The sequence below is a fragment of the Rhinoraja longicauda genome, chromosome 6, assembly GCF_053455715.1.
Source record: "Rhinoraja longicauda isolate Sanriku21f chromosome 6, sRhiLon1.1, whole genome shotgun sequence".
Lineage (NCBI taxonomy): Eukaryota > Metazoa > Chordata > Chondrichthyes > Rajiformes > Arhynchobatidae > Rhinoraja > Rhinoraja longicauda.
Genome location: NC_135958.1, coordinates 79,780,960 through 79,801,194, shown reverse-complemented (window position 1 = coordinate 79,801,194; position 20,235 = coordinate 79,780,960). Strand labels below are relative to the sequence as shown.

The following is a 20,235-nucleotide window of genomic DNA, read 5'->3' as shown; positions in this document are numbered from 1 at the left end:
GGCAACCGTTTGGTCTATCTACATTCATCTTTTTAGCCTGTATTAGGACCATATCCCCAATGCCTTGCCTATTCAAGTGTCTGTCTAAATGCCTCTTAAATGTAGGAACCATACCTATTTGATGCAGAATTGCAACCTGAAAAGTTGCAATCCTCTTATGCCCCCAGATGCTCGTTGGGCTGAGTACTTTTTGGTTTGGCTTCAGATTCCAGCATCTGCAGTCTCTTATTTCTCCATACTACCAATCCTTGGCAAATTTTCTCTGATGCACAACCACATTGATGTTCCCCTGTGAGTCTCTCTCTCACGGCTCTATCTCTAATGTTTCTACTGATCTTCAATAGTGTCAAAAATTGATGGCAGCACCTCCACATGAAACATCGGCACATCTCTTTTCCTCCCGCAGATGCTGCTTGACCTGCTGAGATCTTCGAGCGGTATAGTTCTTGCTCCACATTCTGGCATCAGCAGTCTCTTGTTTCTCTGTAATCTATCCCAGTTTGCAGAACACACACAGCTGGCAGCCAGTGTGGGTCGTGAGCCTGATGAAGGGAGTATTCAGGGGCGTGTAAACATGTTAAATGAATAACATGGCAGATGGAATATAATGTGGAAAAATGAAGTCATCCAGTTTGGAAGGAAAAGTATTTTGTAAATAGTGAGAGATGGAAAGGAGTTGTTCTTTTCTCTTCATTATTTGCAGCTGGTGTTAAACTAGCCAATAATATAAAGGAGGATAGTAAAAGCTTTTTTAGGTATGTGAAGAGGAAAAAAATAGTCAAGGCAAATGTGGGTCCCTTGAAGACAGAAGCAGGAGAATTTATTATGGGGAACAAGGAAATGGCAGACAAGTTGAACTGGTACTTTGGATCTGTCTTCGCTAAGGAAGATACAAACAATCTCCCAGATGTTCACGTCACCCATTCCTTCTCTCCCGAGATGCTGCCTGACCTGCTGAGTTACTCCAGCATTTTGTGAATAAATCGATTTGTACCAGCATCTGCAGTTATTTTCTTATACTCCCAGATGTTCTAGTGGCCAGAGATCCTAGGGTGATAGAGGAACTGAAGGAGATTCACATTAGGCAGGAAATGGTGTTGGGTAGACTGATGGGACTGAAGGCTGATAAATCCCTAAGGGCTGATGGTCTGCATCTCAGGGTACTTAAGGAGGTGGCTCTAGAAATTGTGGATGCATTGGTGATCATTTTCCAATGTTCTATAGATTCAGGATCAGTTCCTGTGGATTGGAGGGTAGCTAATGTTATCCTACTTTTTAAGAAAGGAGGGAGAGAGAAAACGGGAAATTATAGACCAGTTAGTCTGACATCAGTGGTGGGAAGATGCTGGAGTCAATTATAAAAGACGAAATTGCGGAGCATTTGGATAGCAGTAACAAGATCGTTCCGAGTCAGCATGGATTTACGAAGGGGAAATCATGCTTGACTAATCTTCTGGAATTCTTTGAGGATGTAACTAGGAAAATTGACAGGGGAGAACTGGTGGATGTGGTGTACCTCGACTTTCAGAAAGCCTTCGACATGGTCCCACATAGGAGATTAGTGGGCAAAATTAGAGCACATGGTATTGGGGGTAGGGTACTGACATGGATAGAAAATTGGTTGGCAGACAGAAAGCAAAGAGTGGGGATAAATGGGTCCCTTTCAGAATGGCAGACAGTGACTAGTGGGGTACCGCAAGGCTCAGTGCTGGGACCGCAGCTATTTACAATATACATTAATAACTTGGATAAAGGGATTAAAAGTACCATTAGCAAATTTGCAGATGATACAAAGCTGGGTGGTAGTGTGAACTGTGAGGAAGATGCTATGAGGTTGCAGGGTGACTTGGACAGGTTGTGTGAGTGGGCGGATGCATGGCAGATGCAGTTTAATGTGGATAAGTGTGAGGTTAGTGGCGGAAGTGGCGGCGCCTAACGGCTGCGGCTCGCTAGCAGTCTGTTCGTCTTTTTTCCTTTTTTTTTGTTGTGTGTCGGTGTTGGGATGGGGTTTTTTTGTTTTTTGGTTGTGTATGTGTGGGGGGTGGTGGTAGGGGTGGTGGTGGAGGGGTGTGGGGGAAACCTTTCTCTTTAGGTCTCTTCCTCACGGCGTGGGGTGCTGCTCGGCCGCGGGGCCTTCCATCGCCCGGTGCGGCTCGGCCGCGGGACTTTACATCGTCCGGTGCGGCTCGGCCGCTGGACTTAACAGTGCCCGGTGCGGCTCGGCCGCGGGGCGCAACATCGCCCGGTGCGGCTCGGCCGCGGGACTTTACATCGCCCGGCGCGGCTCAGCCGCGGGACTTTTCATCGCTGGTGCGGCTCGGCCGCTGGACTTAACATCGCCCGGTGCGGCTTGGTCGCGGGGCCTTCCATCGCCCGGTGCGGCTCGGCCGCTGGACTTAACATCGCCCGGCGCGGCTGCATCAGTCACTGAAAGGAAGCATGCAGGTACAGCAGGCAGTGAAGAAAGCCAATGGAATGTTGTCCTTCATGACAAGAGGAGTTGAGTATAGGAGCAAAGAGGTACTTCTGCAGTTGTACAGGGCCCTAGTGAGACCGCACCTGGAGTACTGTGTGCAGTTTTGGTCTCCAAATTTGAGGAAGGATATTCTTGCTATTGAGGGCGTGCAGCGTAGGTTTACTAAGTTAATTCCCGGAATGGCGGGACTGACCTATGTTGAAAGACTGGAGCGGCTTGGCTTGTATACACTGGAATTTAGAAGGATGAGAGGGGATCTTATCGAAACATATAAGATTATTAAGGGGTTGGACACGTTAGAGGCAGGAAACATGTTCCCAATGTTGGGGGAGTCCAGAACCAGGGGCCACAGTTTAAGAGTAAGGGGTAGGCCATTTAGAACGGAGATGAGGAAAAACCTTTTCAGTCAGAGAGTTGTAAATCTGTGGAATTCTCTGCCTCAGAAGGCAGTGGAGGCCAATTCTCTGAATGCATTCAAGAGAGAGCTTGATAGAGCTCTTAATGATAGCGGAGTCAGGGGGTATGGGGAGAAGGCAGGAACGGGGTACTGATTGAGAATGATCAGCATTGAATGGTGGTGCTGGCTCAAAGGGCCGAATGGCCTACTCCTGCACCTATTGTCTATTGTGTTACTGGCAAGGTCAGCATTTATTGCCCATCCCTAATTGCCCTGAGAAGGTGGTGCTGAGGCACCTTTGTGAACTGCTGCAGTCCTTCTGATGAAGATACTCCCGCAGTGCTCTGGCTCGGGAGTTCAGGAGTTACAATATCAGTGAAGGACCAGAGAGATGTTTCCATGTTAGGGTGATATGCAATGCAGGGGGGGGGAGCCTGCAGACCTTGGTGTTTCCATACACCTGATGCTCTTGTTCCACATGGTAGTACAGGCTGTAGGTTTGGGAACATGTATCAGTGTTGGGTGAATAACCATAGTGCACCTTGTTGATGGGACACAGTGTGACGCAGTGCCAATCATGTGGGCTGTTTGTCCTGGATGGCGGTTGACTTTTTTGAGAGTTGTTGGAACTACTTTGATCCAGGCAAGTGGAAAGTATTTCATTACGTTACCGACTTATGCGTTGTAGATGGTGGAATGGCATTCGGGTGTCAGAATCGTGGCAATATATTCTGCCATTGATCTGTTCTTGTAGCCATGGTGATTAGTCCAGTGAGTTTCCAGTCAATGGTGAAGCCTCACATGTTGATGGTGGAGCCTCTCAATGATGGAGATGCCATTGAATGCTAAAGATTGGCGTTGAGAATCTCTTTTGTTGGAAGGACTAGGAAGTCCTTGTATATAAACTAATCTAATTTAACATACAGGTTCAGCAAACTATTTGAGAAAAAGATTCATAAAATTCAGGTAAATAGTATTTTGATGTTTGCTGCTAGAAGATTTGAGTATATGACTGTAAATATTTAGGGTCTTGGTAAGACTTCAAATCCCATCTTGTTACCTATAAATGGATCTGCTTGCGATGAAAAGAGTGCAGTGAAGGGTTCAACAGACCTTATGTATAAGAAAATAACTGCAGATGCTGGTACAAATCGATTTATTCACAAAATGCTGGAGTAACTCAGCAGGTCAGGCAGCATCTCGGGAGAGAAGGAAGGATCTCCCGAGATGCTGCCTGACCTGCTAAGTTACTCCAGCATTTTGTGAATAAATCAACAGACCTTATCCCTTGTTGGTGGGCTTGTCCAAAAAGAGGAATTTAAGCAGAATGGACTGTCTGGAAGAATGAGAGGTGATTCCATTGAAATTATACAAAACTCTTGCAGGGATAGACTCCTGACACCACCATCTATACACAGGATCGGAGTACCAAAATAAAATGGTCAGCCATATGGGCATAGATTCATGCAGCACGGAAACAGGCCCTTCAGCCCAACTTGTCCACACCAACCAAGATGTCCCACCTACATTCGTCCCAATTACCCGCATTTGGGCCATATACCCCTAAACCTTTCTATCCAAATGTCTCTTAAATGTTGTTATTGTACCTGCATCAAATACCTCCTCTGGCAGCCCATTCTGTATACCCACCTGCCTCTGCGTGAAAAAGTTGCCCCTCAGGTTTCTATCAAATCTTTTCCCTCTCACCTTCAACCTGTGGTTCTTGAATCCTCTATGCTGGGTATAAGACTGTGCAGTCACCCTATCAATTTCCCTAATGGTTTTACACAACTCTAAGCCTCCTGCACTCCAAGGAATAAAGTCCTAGTTTGCCTAACCTCTCCCAATACCTCAGGCCCTTGAGTTCTGGCAACATCCTTTGCCATTCAGTACTGCTGCTTTTACTAAATCCCTTTATAATTGAAAGCTTGGTACTCTGCAAATCTCTTTAGATATCATCTAAACATTTGAAAATATCCGAATAAAATAAATCAATAATCTGCAGCACCTTGACGTGCTCGACCTGATGCTAAATCAGCCCACCACTTCTCAATTGCCACTAAAAAGCCAAAATGAAAAACACAAGCTGCTAATCTGTGAACAAACTCAACTGCTGATGTCTCTGATGTTGAGAATACCAACCTTTGTGGTTCACAAAAGTGAATGTTTTCCAAACAGAATCTTTCTGATTTGTTTTTCTTCTTGTTTTTTCATTTATAAGTTCACCAGATGGCGCTGCATTGTGTGTTGGGAAAGAACATGTTAATAGTTACTGTACACTCTGCCAAGGATCATTGGAATCAGAATGTCTTCCCTTAACAAGCTTAATCCATTAATTGAATACTCACATTATCACAATGCACTTTAATCCCCAATACATTTTAAACCAATTCTCAGTCAACTCCAAGCACACACCATGATGACACGAGAACTGGTGACAAGTGTGACTGTTAACTATCAAATAGATTTATCTGCTGGTCTGAAAGTTACTGTGTTGAACTACATAGCTTTCCGCACTTCAAAGCATGTCATTTGGAAGCAATCTATTCTTATGCATCAATGCTGGGATCAATTAGTAACAGTGGAAAACTAAATTCCTTACAAGAGTGTTTCCTGATTTGTAGTAAAAAAAATGTTTTTTCTTTGGCAAAATGAACTTGTCCTGAGGAACCAAGGGAGCTGCAGAGATTATGCAAGCCACACTTGCAAAGTAACTACCCGGTCAACCTTCAATGTGATTTCAGGATGAGTATGAGGTGCAGCCAAATAAAAAACAGCCTGGAAATACCAGGTTTCTCAGGCTACAGATCTCAAGTCACCCGTAGCGGCGATATCATTCTTCAGATGCCTAAACTTAACGGAAAAGCAAAGGGTAACACAAAAAGAAAGCTCCTGTGCACTAATTCAGCTCTTCAGTTCTGCTCTCCCACCTGAAGAGGATTTAAAAGGGAGGAGTATGTGAACTTTGATCACATGACCTCAGGAATTGTAAAATTCTTTATGGCTAATGATATATTTTTAAAGTGGTTGCTATTTTATTGGAAGTGCAACAGCTAACTGGCATGCACACAAACAGAAACAGGATAAATATTTACTTTGAAGGTTAGGACAGCACAGTGGCTCAGCTGGTAGAGCTGTTGCCTCACAGCGCCAGAGACCTGGGTTTGATCCTGAACTCGGGTGCTGACTGTGTGGAGTTTACATGTTCTCCCTGTGACTGCGTGAGTTTCCTATTGGTGCTCCGGTTTCCTCCCGCATCACTAATACGTGCGGATTTGTAGGTTAATTGTCTTTAATGTGTAGGGAGTGGAAGCAGAAGTGGAATACACAGAACTAGTATGAATGGGTGAACAATGGTCGGGCTGGGCCGAAGGGCTTGTTTCCATGCTGTATCTCAAAACTAAACTAAACTACACTAGTTGCGGGATAATTGATTTGGACATTGGGGAACTCTCTTTATTTTTTCTTCGGAAATAGGACCTTTCTCAGTTTTTTCTGTCTAACGCCTTATTGAAAGACAGTAGCTCTGAGCATAACATTCCCTCAGCACTGTCCCAGAGTACCAACCTAAGATAACACGATTTAGGCTTGTTAAACGCAGGAGATGCAGGGATGGGAATGACTTTAAAAAGATCAAATGATAAATGAGCTCTGGGATGGACTTGCTTTAGTCACAGTTAATGTTCAATGCGGGCGGGCATTGATAGAGGTTTTTAAAATTTTGAGAGGGACGGACAGAGTTGACGTGGGTAGGCTTTTCCCTTTGAGAGTGGGGAAGATTCCAACAAGGGGACATAGCTTCAGAATTGAGGGACAAAGGTTTAGGGGTAACATAAGGGGGAACTTCTTTACTCAGAGGGTTGTGGCTGTATGGAATGGGCTTCCGGTGGAAGTGGTGGAGGCAGGCTCGATTTTATTATTTAAGAGTAAATTGGATAGGTATATGGATAGGAGGGGATTGGAGGGTTATGGTCTGAGTGCAGGTAGATGAGACTAGGTCAGGGAGAATGGTCGGCGTGGACTGGTAGGGCCGGACAGGCCTGTTTCCATGCTGTAGTTGTTATATATGTTATATGATGCACTGAACTATTTTTTGGGGAGATTTCTCACCTGGGCTTTAATCCACTCCTGAGCTCTACCTTTTCATTTTTATAAAACTGTATTGATGTAACAGTAACAAAAAAGATTAAGGGTCCTTCCATGGACAGTAGTTCCGTTAGATCAATGGTTGCTGAAATTGCTTTTTATCTACACAGCTTTGAAACCACCTCTGGCCAATTAAGAAGGAAGGATAACAAAGTGGTGACAAGACTTTACCAAAGTCACTCTGAACTAGCCACTGAAATGACTATTCCTCTGACTTTCCTTGCTTATAGAACAGTGGGGGAGATCAGGCGGTAGGTAAATGCAGCATTCCCTTGCTGATGTAGAGCTGTTGATTCCATTTGTTCCTGTCACTGTGTTCACCTGGGCAAAGCACTTCTGCAAATTCGTCGTTGAATTGATGTCCATTATCGTTCAGATATTATAACAACACTCAATGCCAGCATCTGGATTTTTTTATTTCTTCACTTCCGAATATGTAAAAAAAGCAAACTAATGGTGTACATAACACAATGTCTGAAATTCAGGTTATCAAACATTGTTGCTGGAGAAACATCTCAGCAACATGAAAACAAAAGGAGGGGGCTGGAAATGCTGAGTCCTTTGTTTTGGATCAGTCTACAGCTTCCCTCTGGCCTGCTTACAGCAAAATACCAACAATTTCCCCAATTCCTCTGATCTATCCAACCGTTGCACACACAGAAGATGCACCACATCGTCCACCTCTCGAGCCACTCACTGTCCCTTTGCTGATCCATGAAATCATCCAGAGTAGAAACTCTTGGCACCTGTTATTATGGACCATTTCATTAATATTCCGGCTTTAGTGGAATCTCTGCTGATGGGTGACTTTACCCATCCTCTTGTAAGTTATACATCCTTCTGTGCCTGAACAGCTGAGGTTGAACTGTTGGCTTTATCATCAATTATACATTAGCATCTCCTTTGACTTTTCTGACATGGTCTCTTCTTTAAGCACGTAACCTTTTACAACCCTTCGCTTTTTATGTGGGCAAACGCTCGTTCTGTATGGTCCACCCAAACCTGGTGGAGTTTCATGTTTAAATGACTTCACTCTTTTCTATCCTCAGGCTTTATGTTGAATAAATCCTTATTCTCAAATGATTTTTACCTTCATTGCATCTTAACTCCTTCCTTTTTGAGTTCAGTTCTCCCATGTTCTTCCTCATTTTCTTCTATTATCTAAACCCAAACGCACAGCTCTGCTTTGACCTCTGCTGCTGCCTACACTTATCCTCAAACATTAGTGAGACCACCATTAATTAATTCCCGACCTGAAACGTCACCAATCTATGTTCTCCAAAGATGTTGCCTGACCTGTTGAGTTACTCCAGCACTTTGTGTCCTCCAGCACTTTGGCGGCATGGTGGCGCAGTGGTAGAGTTGCTGCCTTACAGCGAATGCAGCGCCAGAGACCCGGGTTCGATCCTGACTACGGGTGCTATTTGTACGTTCTCCCCGTGACCTGCGTGAGTTTTCCGTTTCCTCCGAGATCTTCCGTTACCTCCCATACTCCAAAGACGCACAGGTATGTAGGTTAATTGGCTTGGTAAATGTTTTTTAAAAATGGTCCCAAGTGAATATAGGGTAATGTTTATGTGTGGGGATCGCTGGTCAGCGCGGACCCGATGGGCTGAAAGGGCCTGTTCCACACTATATCTCTAAACCAAACTAAAGTGGACTTCATTTCCGTAGTATTTAGCACACAACTGGTTTACCTATTTATTTTCAGGTTCTCTTTCTCCCCTGCCGACCTTCATACTTACATTCCACAGAAAATACAAAGTGCTCATGGACTTCATTGTAAGTTAGATTGAGATCATCCATTCAGTTGTCTTTGCTGAAATCCGACCTCCACTCTTAAGCCACTGTGCTGTTTCATTCACCTATACTGTAAACCCTGAAGCTGCAGCCTTCTCAAGGCCCTCCCTTCTCCCTGTACACACTCTTTAAGCTCGCCTCATCCAAGAAAACCACCTCATGCTTCCACAACCATATTTTCACCACATGGATGACAACAGGGCTTCTTTCTGCAGGCTGCAATGCAAAAACACATAATCCCAACAAACAACCCCCAACACACACACACACACACCCACACACGTACATCCACTGTAGCTTCTGTTCAACTAATGCCTCAAGTTCAAAATTCCAATCATGGGCTTTTCCAAGGTTTTTATTTGCTCCCCTTCCACCTCTCCTCAGCCTCCCATTCCACCTGTGAGCCCAACACTTCCTCCACACACCACATATTATTTTGTTCCTAATGTTGGCCTGCTGCACATTTCCCATGGCCTCTCTGCGTTGATTGCAATTGATGGCATGGTTCTCGAGGTTAATGACACAGATACATGAATGCTTTATTGTCGCTGATAAAATACGTGGCAGTCCCATCAATGTTTGAAGAAAGGGAGATAGGTTAATCAAACCCAACCAATATTCCAGCCTAAATGCAACACACAATGATCTGTTCCCAGTGGGAGCTCCCACCAGGCTCTGTACTTCCAGTGTCATTCTCCACAAATCTATGTGCATCCGGTCAAGTGTGGGAGAAAACGGAATTTATAAAATACATTGCATCATTATGGTTAAAATCTTTGAACCAATAATATATGCATTATTGCCAAATACACAGAGAGGAATTCCTAGAAGCAGCCAGCTTGAGCCTGGAGCACAGAGAATAAAATGTGCTGTTGCCATGGTTATGACAGAGGCATGTTTGAGTTTCAAAGCTGAAGATTTTGCTGGCAATACAGCAATGTTCTGCTTCATGTTAATTAAGCACATGTTTACTGTTGGTCCAAGCTCAATATACAACGATTGGGCACGAATGCACACTTAAAATAACACTGCAGGAGGAAGGCAAATGGATTAAAGCCATGTGGACCTCTGATACTCAATCCCCAAGTACAAACTTCTTTTTTTATTAACAGCTTCAGGGCTTATGCCAGCCAGTTTTCTCCCTCGGGAGACTTGGAGAGCTTATCTCACAGGAACACCTTTTTATGTACTTAGTGTAGAGAGGTACTGCCGCTGGAAAATAGTTCATCTCATCTGTTTTTTATTGCCAGCATTCATGCTTCATATACTCGAGGGCTAACGTTAAGAAGAACAAAATAGTGCCTCAGATGGAAGAGATGAAGATGAGCTCTCCATTCCAGTTTGTCACTGACCTCAGCTATTGAGAGGTAGGTGTTCAGTGGAGGCCAACTGTGAGCGCAGTGCAGGAGGAGGTAATTAAAAAAACGAGTTACGTTCAATCCCAACACAGGGTCAACAGCCAGAATCATTCCCGACATTTCAGCCAACAGGACCAGATTGCACTGTTTGGTTATGATTTGAAGCAATTCAAGTTTTCATCTCTGGCCTTTGTCCACCCATCTGCCTGTCAACCCCTCCCCTCTCACCTGTATCCACCTTTCACTTGCTAGGCTTTGTCCTGCTCCCACCTCTCTTCCAGCTGTCACCCCCCTCCCAACCACAATCAGCTTGAACAAGGGTACCAACCCAAAAAGTTGCCTATCCATGTCCTCCAGAGATGTTGCCTGACTCACTGAGTTTCTCCAGCAATTTATGCTTTTTATGTAAACCAGCATCTGCAGTTCTTTGTGTCTCAAGTTTGATGTTCATTTCTGTCTCCAATTAATAAAAAAAATAGTAATGGTTAACGGAGCAAACTTGCACAAGGATGGCACAGAGCTATTCAGGATCGAGGGAAGAACTCTCACCTGTTGCTTCATTTCAGAGTAGACCTTCTCGGAATTCAGCTCAACCTGCCTCTTGAATTCCTCCAGAGCTGCATCTGCCCTCTGGGCTTGCATCCTCTGCAAATCACTCACCCGAGCCAGCTGATCTTCTTTCTCACTGTAACAATACAAATGTTTTGTTAATACACTACACAAATGGAATTTTAGTTTAACAAGCTGAAACCATCATTAAATCTATTCATATTCAAAAAACTTTTGCACCAGATTCACGCTGTGGACAGAGCATCTCTAGTTATTTTTAGCTTTTTTAGTTTTTAGAGATACAGCGTGGAAACAGGCCTTTCAGCCCATCGAGTCCACGCCAACCAGCGATCACTCATACACTAGTACAATCCTACACACTAGGGGCAAATTACAGAAGCCAATTAATCTACAAACCTGCACATCTTTGGAATGTGGGTGGAACCCGCAGCACCCGGAGAAAACCCACGCGATCCCAGGGAGAACATTAAAACTCCACACGGATAGCACCCATTCTCAGGATTGAATCTCTAGAGCTCCTGCCTTTCAGATTCTGCAAAGTACCCAAGTCCCTTCTGTGCTTTCTGATGGTTGTTGAAGATCACATGGCATTATTTGAAAAAGAGCTGAGTGCTTCTGTGGCCAATGAATCCCTCACTCAATGACCAAAGCAGAATGGTTGGTTATTACCCCTGTTGTTTTAGGCACCGTGTGTGCAAATCGGGTGTGGTATTCCCTAGTGTGTGTAGGATAGTGTTAATGTGCGGGGATCGCTGGGCGGTGCGGACTCGGTGGGCCGAAGGGCCTGTTTCCGCGCTGTATCTCTAAATCTAAATCTAAAAAAAATCCCCTAACTAAAAACATAGCACAAAAAGTAAGGAAATTTGTGTTTGGTAGATTATTTATTTGTTGTAACAATGCTTCTTGTCAATAAATCTTATACCGTTGGAAAGCCTGTTTATTTCCATTTTAAATGGTGCCACATTTGTAAGGAACATGCATTTGTGGGATGAGCAGCAGAGCTGAGTATATGGGTTGCGCCCATGAAAAATTTGCCAAATCTTCTCTGCCAATGCCAAACAGCTTATTCTGCTGTTGCTATTGACTTGTTTTGAGCTTCTGGTACCCCCAGGTGCTGACAATCAGGTGCCTGATTGGCACCTGATTGGCAGCATCTGTGAGCATGGGCCCTGCTACAGTGGTCAGTAGGTGTCTGCTCCAAGAATCGGCATGCTACGTTTGACTGATCTGGATAGGGCCCGTGCGATAGGGCAACTTCAAGCTGGTGTTCCGCAAAACCAAGTTGCGGCATTATTTGGAGTGAGCCCTAGTACCATCTCCAAAGTGAAGGCCAAGTTCCATATAACGGGGGATGTCAGAGACAGGCCGCGAAGTGGGCGTCCCAAGAAGACGACACCCGAAGAAGACCGTTTCCTCACCCTGTCAGCACTTAGGAACCGTAGGCTGTCTTCTACAGATTTGCAGTCAAGGTTTGCAGGACGATATGGCCGACGGCTCTCTGCCCAGACAATTCAGAACAGACTGCACGCAGCCGATCTCCGGTCTCATAGGGCTGCCAGGAGGCCTGCCATGACTGCCCTTCACCGTCAGGCCCATTTGCCCAACACGTGCACTGGAACCTGAACATGTGGAGGAACGTTATGGTCAGCGATGAGTCCAGATTCTGCCTACGGCAGTTGGATCATAGCGTCAAAGTGTGGAGGAGACGCGGAGAACGCTATGCTGATTGCTGCACCGATAGAGTAACATCTTTTGGTGGAGGCAGTGTGATGGTGTGGGGCGGCATCTCCCTCACTGGAAAAACGAGGCTTGTCATCATTGGAGGCAATCTCAATGCAGAGATATCGAGATGAGATTCTGCAACCAGTGGCAATCCCATATCTCCACAGTCTGGGACCGAACTCTATCCTCCAAGATGACAATGCTCGCCCCCACAGAGCAGGGTTTCTCAGAGACTACCTCCAGAATTTGGGAGTGGAGAGGATGGAATGGCCTGCCAGCAGTCCTGACATCAACCCCATTGAACACTTGTGGGATCAGCTTGGGCGTGCTGTTCGTGCCAGAGTGACCAACACAACCACGTTGGCTGACTTGCGACAAATGCTGGTTGAAGAATGGGATGCCATCCCACAACAGTGTGTGACCAGGCTGGTGACCAGCATGAGGAGGAGGTGCCAGGCTGTTGTGGCTGTGTATGGTTCTTCCACACGCTACTGATGCTCCTGTTTATTAAATGAATAAATTGTTAAATTGCCAATATGTCTTGTTTCTTCAGACTTCAATCATCCAATCCACCAAACAACACCGAACAAGAGTCAATGGCAGAATAAGCCGTTTGGCATTGGCAGAGAAGATTTTTCATGGGCGCAACCCACATACTCAGCTCTGCTGCTCAACCCACAAATGCATGTTCCTTACAAATGTGGCACCATTTAAAAGGGAAATAAACAGGCTTTCCAACGGTATAAGATTTATTGCCAAGAAGCATTGTTACAACAAAGAAATAATCTACCAAACACAAATTTCCTTACTTTTTGTGCTATGTTTATATGCTGGATATACGCAGTAAATCAGCCAGCATCCATGGAGAAACAAACAGAGTTAACATTTCAAATTGAACTTGAAGGGACTTTTCACCTGAAATATCAACACAGATGCCTCCTGACATGCCGAGTACCTCCAGCATTTCCAGGTGCTATTTCAGATTTTTGACTTCAATTCAGTTTTCCTACACCTTCAATGGGTGTGAGACTACTCGAGATTCTCTGAGATCACATAAGCCAACAAAAATACAAGTCCCGTTTTCAATATCCTAGTTATTTTGTTCAAATCCTTTGATTAAACATTAGCCATTTGATTAAATAAGTGTTCTGATTTGTCCATTGGGAGTGTTAATCAGAGGACAGACCATAAAAGCTGGCAATAAAATTCTTCCATTCTTTACTGACCCTTCGTATTTTGCACCCAGAAATTTATAATAATGAGTAAACAAAAAAATGAATAGACATACCTAAAATGTTATATAGTGCTTTAGCTCATCCTGTGATAACTTCCTAATGCAAATACTCTCTGTGTTTGGCACGTATAAAATGATTAACCTCCCCCAGCTGCCATGTCCTTGGGTGGGCACGAAACAAATAAAAAACAAATCTGAGTCAAGAGAACGGTTTTTACAAAGATCCAGAAATACATATATCTATTTGTGCTTAAATGAATCAAAAGAACTTATTACTTGCCACCCAGTATCAATCTCAAAGTAGAATTCTACCACCTGACTTGGATTCTGCAAACACATTCACTAATATTATGCCTGTACACAAGAGTCATACACATCTGACTTCAATCTGGCAGTATTGTGCAAGACCAGGGCAACATTTTCAAATAAATATCTCATCTACTTAAAAATTAAACTAGCTCGTTTAATTACAGAAAAGTAGGAAGGAGTGTGCAGGCAGGAACTGCAGATGCTGGTTTACACCAAAGATAGACACAAAATGCTGGAGTAACTCAGTGGGACAGGCAGCACCTCTGGATAGAAGGAACGGGTGATGTTTCGGGTTGAGACCCTTATTCAGACACAAGTGTTCTTCAGAGTGGGAAGGAGTTTTGGATGCAATACCTCAAGTCATAAGTCAAGAGTATTGAATTATCAGATGCACCTGAGACCGGAACAATTAAATTCTTACTTGAAATGCAACAATACAATAATTAAAAATACAATAAATCACCAGTTATTCTAGGTCTAATTTTGTCTAACCTTCTTCCTGAGCAAAGCAGCAGTGCTGCAGACTCTGACTGTCCTCATGTTAAATGCTGCCCCTTTTGGAGTTGTCAACAAGTCTATTGATATTAGAATTGAAGGCATGTCTCCAGGATAGTGGCCTGTGATTTATCAGAGTCATTCATAGAGAAAGAGTCATGCAGCGCAGAAAAAGACCCTTCGGCCAAACCTGCCCATGCTGACAAAGATGCCCCAACTGCACGAGTCCCACCTGCCTGTGTTTGGCCCATATCCCTCTGAACCTTTCCTATCCATATACCTGTCCAAATGTCTTTCAAATGATAGTATGGCACCTGCTCCAACTACCTCCTCTGTGCTGGAAAGAACTGCAGATGCTGGTTTAAATCGAAGGTAGACACAAAATACTGGAGCAACTCAGCCGGACAGGCAGCATCTCTGGAGAGAAGGAATGGGTGACGTTTTGGGTCGAGACCCTTCTTCAGACTTTACCCATTCCTTCTCTCCAGACGTGCTGCCTGTGCCGCTGAGTTACTCCAGCATTTTGTGTCACCCATTCCTTCTAATGTAACCCCACTTTTCAAAAAGGGAGGGAGAGAGAAAACAGGGAATTACAGACCAGTTAGTCTAACATCGGTAGTGGAGAAAATGCTAGAGTCAGTAGCATTTTCAGGGATAGCAGCACATTTGGAAAGTGGTGAAATCATTGGACAAAGTCAGCATGGATTTATGAAAGGTAAATCATGTCTGACAAATCTTATAGAATTTTTCGAGGATGTAACTAGTAGAGTGGATAAGGGAGAACCAGTGGATGTGTTGTATCTGGACTTCCAGAAGGCTTTCGACAAGGTCTCACATAAGAGATTAGTATGCAAACTTAAAGCACACGGTATTGTGGGTTCAGTATTGATGTGGATAGAGAACTGGTTGGCAGACAGGAAGCAAAGAGTAGGAGTAAACGGGTCCTTTTCAGAATGGCAGGCAGTGACTAGTGGGGTACCGCAAGGCTCAGTGCTGGGACCCCAGCTATTTACAATATATATTAATGATTTGGACGAGGGAATTGAATGCAACATCTCCAAGTTTGCGGATGACACGAAGCTGGGGGGTAGTGTTAGCTGTGAGGAGGATGCTAGGAAGCTGCAACGTGACTTGGATAGGTTAGGTGAGTGGGCAAATGCATGGCAGATGCAGTATAATGTGGATAAATGTGAGGTTATCCACTTTGGTGGCAAGAACAGGAAAGCAGACTATTACCTGAATGGTGGCCGATTAGGAGAAGGGGAGATGCAACGAGACCTGGGTGTCTGGTATACCAGTCACTGAAAGTAGGCATGCAGGTGCAGCAGGCAGTGAAGAAAGCGAATGGTATGTTGGCATTCATAGCGAGGGGATTTGAGTATAGAAGCAGGGAGGTTCTGTTGCAGTTGTACAGGGCATTGGTGAGACCACACCTGGAGTATTGCATACAGTTTTGGTCTCCTAATCTGAGGAAATACATTCTTGCCCATAGAGGGAGTACAGAGAAGGTTCACCAGATTGATTCCTGGGATGGCAGGACTTTCATATGAAGAAAGACTGGATAGACTCGGCTTGTACTCGCTGGAATTTAGAAGATTGAGGGGGGATCTTATAGAAACGTACAAAATTCTTAAGGAGTTGGACAGGCTAGATGCAGGAAGATTGTTCCCGATGTTGGGGAAGTCCAGAACAAGGGGTCACAGTTTAAGGATAAGGGGGACGTCTTTTAGGACCGAGATGAGAAAGTTTTTTTTCACACAGAGAGTGGTGAATCTGTGGAATTCTCTGCCACAGAAGGTAGTTGAGGCCAGTTCATTGGCTATATTTAAGAGGGAGTTAGATGTGGCCCTTGTGGCTAAAGGGATCAGGGGGTATGGAGAGAAGGCAGGTGCGGGATACTGAGTTGGATGATCAGCCATGATCACACTGAATGGCGGTGCAGGTTCGTAGGGCCGAATGGCCTACTCCTGCACCTATTTTCTATGTTTCTATGTTTCTCTCCAGAGGTGCTGCCTGTCCTGCTGAGTTACTCCAGCATTTTGTGTCGACAAGCGTTCAGCAGTCTGAGGGGCTCGACCGAACGAAACGTCACCCATTTCTTCTCTCCAGAGATGCTGCCTGTCCCGCTGACAGGGTCTACCTGCCTGCAACTATCTCCTGATTGCTCATCCATGTTCCCACCTCCATCTGTGTATTTATTTAGAAATCTGTTTGGTGTACCAAGCAGAGGATGCTGAGGTCAAGAAAAAGGAGACCAATCTTACAATTTTGTTTTTGGCAGCTCCCGGTAGTACAGGAAAGACTTGGGGATGGATAGTTAACGGGGGGGATGGATAGTTAACGGGTTTCATTTGAGAGGAATGGAGTTTCAGCTACTTAGATCTCAGACTGCACAGTGAAGGACCAGTGCAATCACAGCAACATCTAAAGTCCTGCATTCTAAGTTACTTATCCTTGGGGACTTAAGCTGGGTGAGGACCATTCTATGACACAGCAGCTTGAATAATATATTTGCCAGAATGTTATCAAGGATTCCTATCAGTCTCCAGCTATTCCGATGTTTCATAAACTGAAACAGCTTGTAATTCGCCTCCATAGTGGTATCATGTACACGTGAGAATCACCCTCCATTCCCACCTAATAGCTCATTACCGGCAATCAGCAGTACAGTAGAAGGTCAAGATGTCACCAAAGTTCAACTCAAGCTGGAAAGGCCCTGCTATGACAATGCAGAGGAGGATGAAAAACAAAGTGTAAACATCGAATCTGGATTCTTCATTCATGACAGCACCTTTGAAGTTGCTTCTTGCTGTCTTTAATAAGAAATTAATCTGCACACTTCCACTTCTCCAGATTCCTTCCTTGCCTGGCTGTCTGATTTCCTTTTGAAATGTCTTTTCTGCAGGGAAAGGCAACGCTGCTTTGATCCATTTTAAATGCAAGCGCTGCCGGCTCTTAGAATTCTACGACTGATGTGCTGTGTATTCAAATTCAAATAGTGAGATCAAATACTCGGCAGATCAGTGCTGAAGAATACATAGCAACTACACAGAGCAGGCCGGGTGGACTAGTGCCTCCCTCCTTGTCCGTACCTTCTTGATGGTCATGGGTATGAAAGGTTGTGCCAAGGGCTTCTATTCCGTCACATTTTTTCCTGATCTGCAGAGTTTTTCCCGGCTGATGCTTTATATATTTTCTGGCATCCCGCACCTGCAGCAAGTGGTGTTTTATTCTGGGCCTGCTGTGTATTTCCTGTCGGCAGGACATGCAATGTTTGGCTCCTGAATATCTGTGCTGGTGCTGGGTAACACTGCACTTACTAACACTTTGTCAACAACACAGGTAATGCAGCAATGCACTGAAGCCCAGAGTAGGGTTGCCAACTGTCCCATATTAGCCAGGACATCCCGTATTTTGGGCCAAATTATTTTGTCCCGTACGGGACCGCCCTTGTCCCGTGTTAGTAGGGTTGCCAAGTTCCTCACTCCCAAATAAGGGATAAAGGGTGACGTCACCGCCCCGCGCCTCATGTGACCTCACCCAGTCAGCGGCCACGTGCTTCCACTCCACCAATGGCGGCATCCCGGCCCGGGCGGCCGCCATTGGTGGAACAGGAGCATGTGGCCGCTGGCTGGTTGTGGTCACGTGGTGTGCAGGGCAGTGAGATCACCTTGTCCTGTATTTGGGAGTGAGGAAGTTGGCAACCCTAGCCCAGAGTGACTGAAGAAGGGTCTCGACCCGAAACATCACCTTTTCCTTCTCTCCAGGGATGCTGCCTGTCCCGCTGAGTTACTCCAGCTTTTTGTGTCTATCCCAGAGTGACAGTTTAGCTTCGAGATACAGTGCGGAGCCAGGCCCTTCGGCCCACCGAGTCTGCACCAACCAGCGATCCCCGTAAGTTAACACTACCCCACACACACTAGGGACACTTTTACACTCGTACCAAGCCAATTAACCTACAAACCAGTACATCTTTGGAATGTGGGAGGACACCGAAGATCTTGAAGAAAACCCTCGCAGGTCACGGAGAGAACGCAAAAGTCTGTACAGACAGCACCCATAGTCGGGATCGAACCCCGGTCTCTGACGCAATCCATATCCCTCCATTCCCTGCATATCCATATGCCTATCCAAAAGCCTCTTTAATATGGGGGGAAAAGTGGATGAGAAGACAAGGGGCATCCAATACTTAAATTAACTCCAATGGCAAAAACCATTTCCCACAGTTCTACATAAAGATTGTGCAAGAGTCAAAGAAAATATTCTTGGATGAATATTGTGATCAAAAGAAATTATCTTGAACGAATCGATGTATTTCATGTTGGGAGGTAGTTTAATCATCAGTCACTGCATCGTCAATCAGATCCCGCTTGTACTCATTTCAGGTCCTTTGTTTAGCTCTGTAACTCCTTGCAACCATTTCTATCAATTTTTATTGGGATTAGAATTATTTCTCCTTTTAGTTAGTTAGTTTATTTATTTCGTTTATTGTCACGTGTACCCAAGTACAGTGAAAAGCTTTTATTGCGTGCTAACCAGTCCGCAGAATGATTACAATTGAGCCATTCACAGTGTACAGATACATGATCAGGGAATAATGTTTAGTGCAAAATAAAGCCAGTAAAGTCCAATCATAGATAGTTCAAGAGTCACCAATGAGTAGTAGTAGTAGTGGGACTGCTCTGTGGTTGGACGGTTCAGTTGCCTGAGAACAGTTGGGCAAACACTGTTCCTGAATCTGGAGGTGTGCGTTTTCACACTTCTATATCTTTTGCCCGATGGGAGAGGGGAGAAGAGGGAGTGGCCAGGGTGCGACTCGTCCTTGATTATGCTGCTGGCCTTGCCGAGGCTGCGTGAGGTATAAATGGAGACAAATGAAAGGGAGGTTGGTTTGTATGATGGTCCGGGTTGTGCCACAATTCGCTGCAATTTCTTGCGGTTTTGGTTGGAGCTGTTCCCAAACCAAGCTGTGATCCATCCTGATAAAATGCTTTCTTGACGCATCTGTAGACTCCGTTGTTAACCGTTCTCCCCATCATTGTTGCTGACTTGACCTGCTGGGTGTTTCCAAATTTTTTTAAAATTTGAACTTTCGAGAATTTACACGTGTTTTGGCTTTTCATATCTTCTCTGTTGATCCTTTCACAACTGACAAAAAAATCGATCAATTTTAAAGGTAACATTAACAATGTACCTACAACCAAGTAGCATTTGCCAAGATGCTTTTGAACATCCAGCAACTGTTTGTCCATTTGAACGTTCAAGGAAGGTGCAGAAAATGGTGGTCAAGGAGTGCAAAAACAAACAAAAATGATAAAGTGAGAAGTTGAGTGGATTTTCCTGCCCAGTGGGACTTCGCCTGTCGGTCCTCAACTGTTTTTCCTCTTTCAGCAGTTGGTTGAGGGTCTGTACATTTTTTAGCAGTTGCTGAGCCCAGTTTTCAAAATTGTAGATTTTCATAAGAGTGTGCTTCAAAATGGCTTTGGAACTACACGACTGAATTAGTGCTTGCAATTAACTGCAAGCTGCTTATTATTCTCCTTTGCTCTCATACCCTCCGAGCAATGCCACAAATGGCCTCAATCAAGCCAATTATAAAAGACCTAAAAGAGCTTATTATAAAACATTCATGATGTTTTATGATTTTTTAATCAAAGCTGCTGAATATATTACAACAAATATTAAATCCTCTCCCCTCACTGCTAAGTTTTATCTGACCAAGTTCCTT

At 44.6% G+C, this 20,235-nt stretch overlaps 1 protein-coding gene across 5 annotated transcripts in view; it reads right to left on the bottom strand.

The window, feature by feature from the left end:
• The window catches only part of cep112 (centrosomal protein 112), a 289,566-nt gene that overhangs the window by 135,168 nt on the left and 134,163 nt on the right, over positions 1-20,235 (bottom strand). For all 5 annotated transcript variants that reach the window (XR_013547414.1, XM_078401444.1, XM_078401446.1 and 2 more), the window contains exon 18: positions 10,727-10,862. Coding sequence is in view for 4 of the 5 variants with exons in the window: in XM_078401444.1 (XP_078257570.1) it covers positions 10,727-10,862 (136 nt within the window). In the remaining variant the exon portion in view is untranslated. The remainder of the gene's footprint in view (positions 1-10,726; positions 10,863-20,235) is intronic.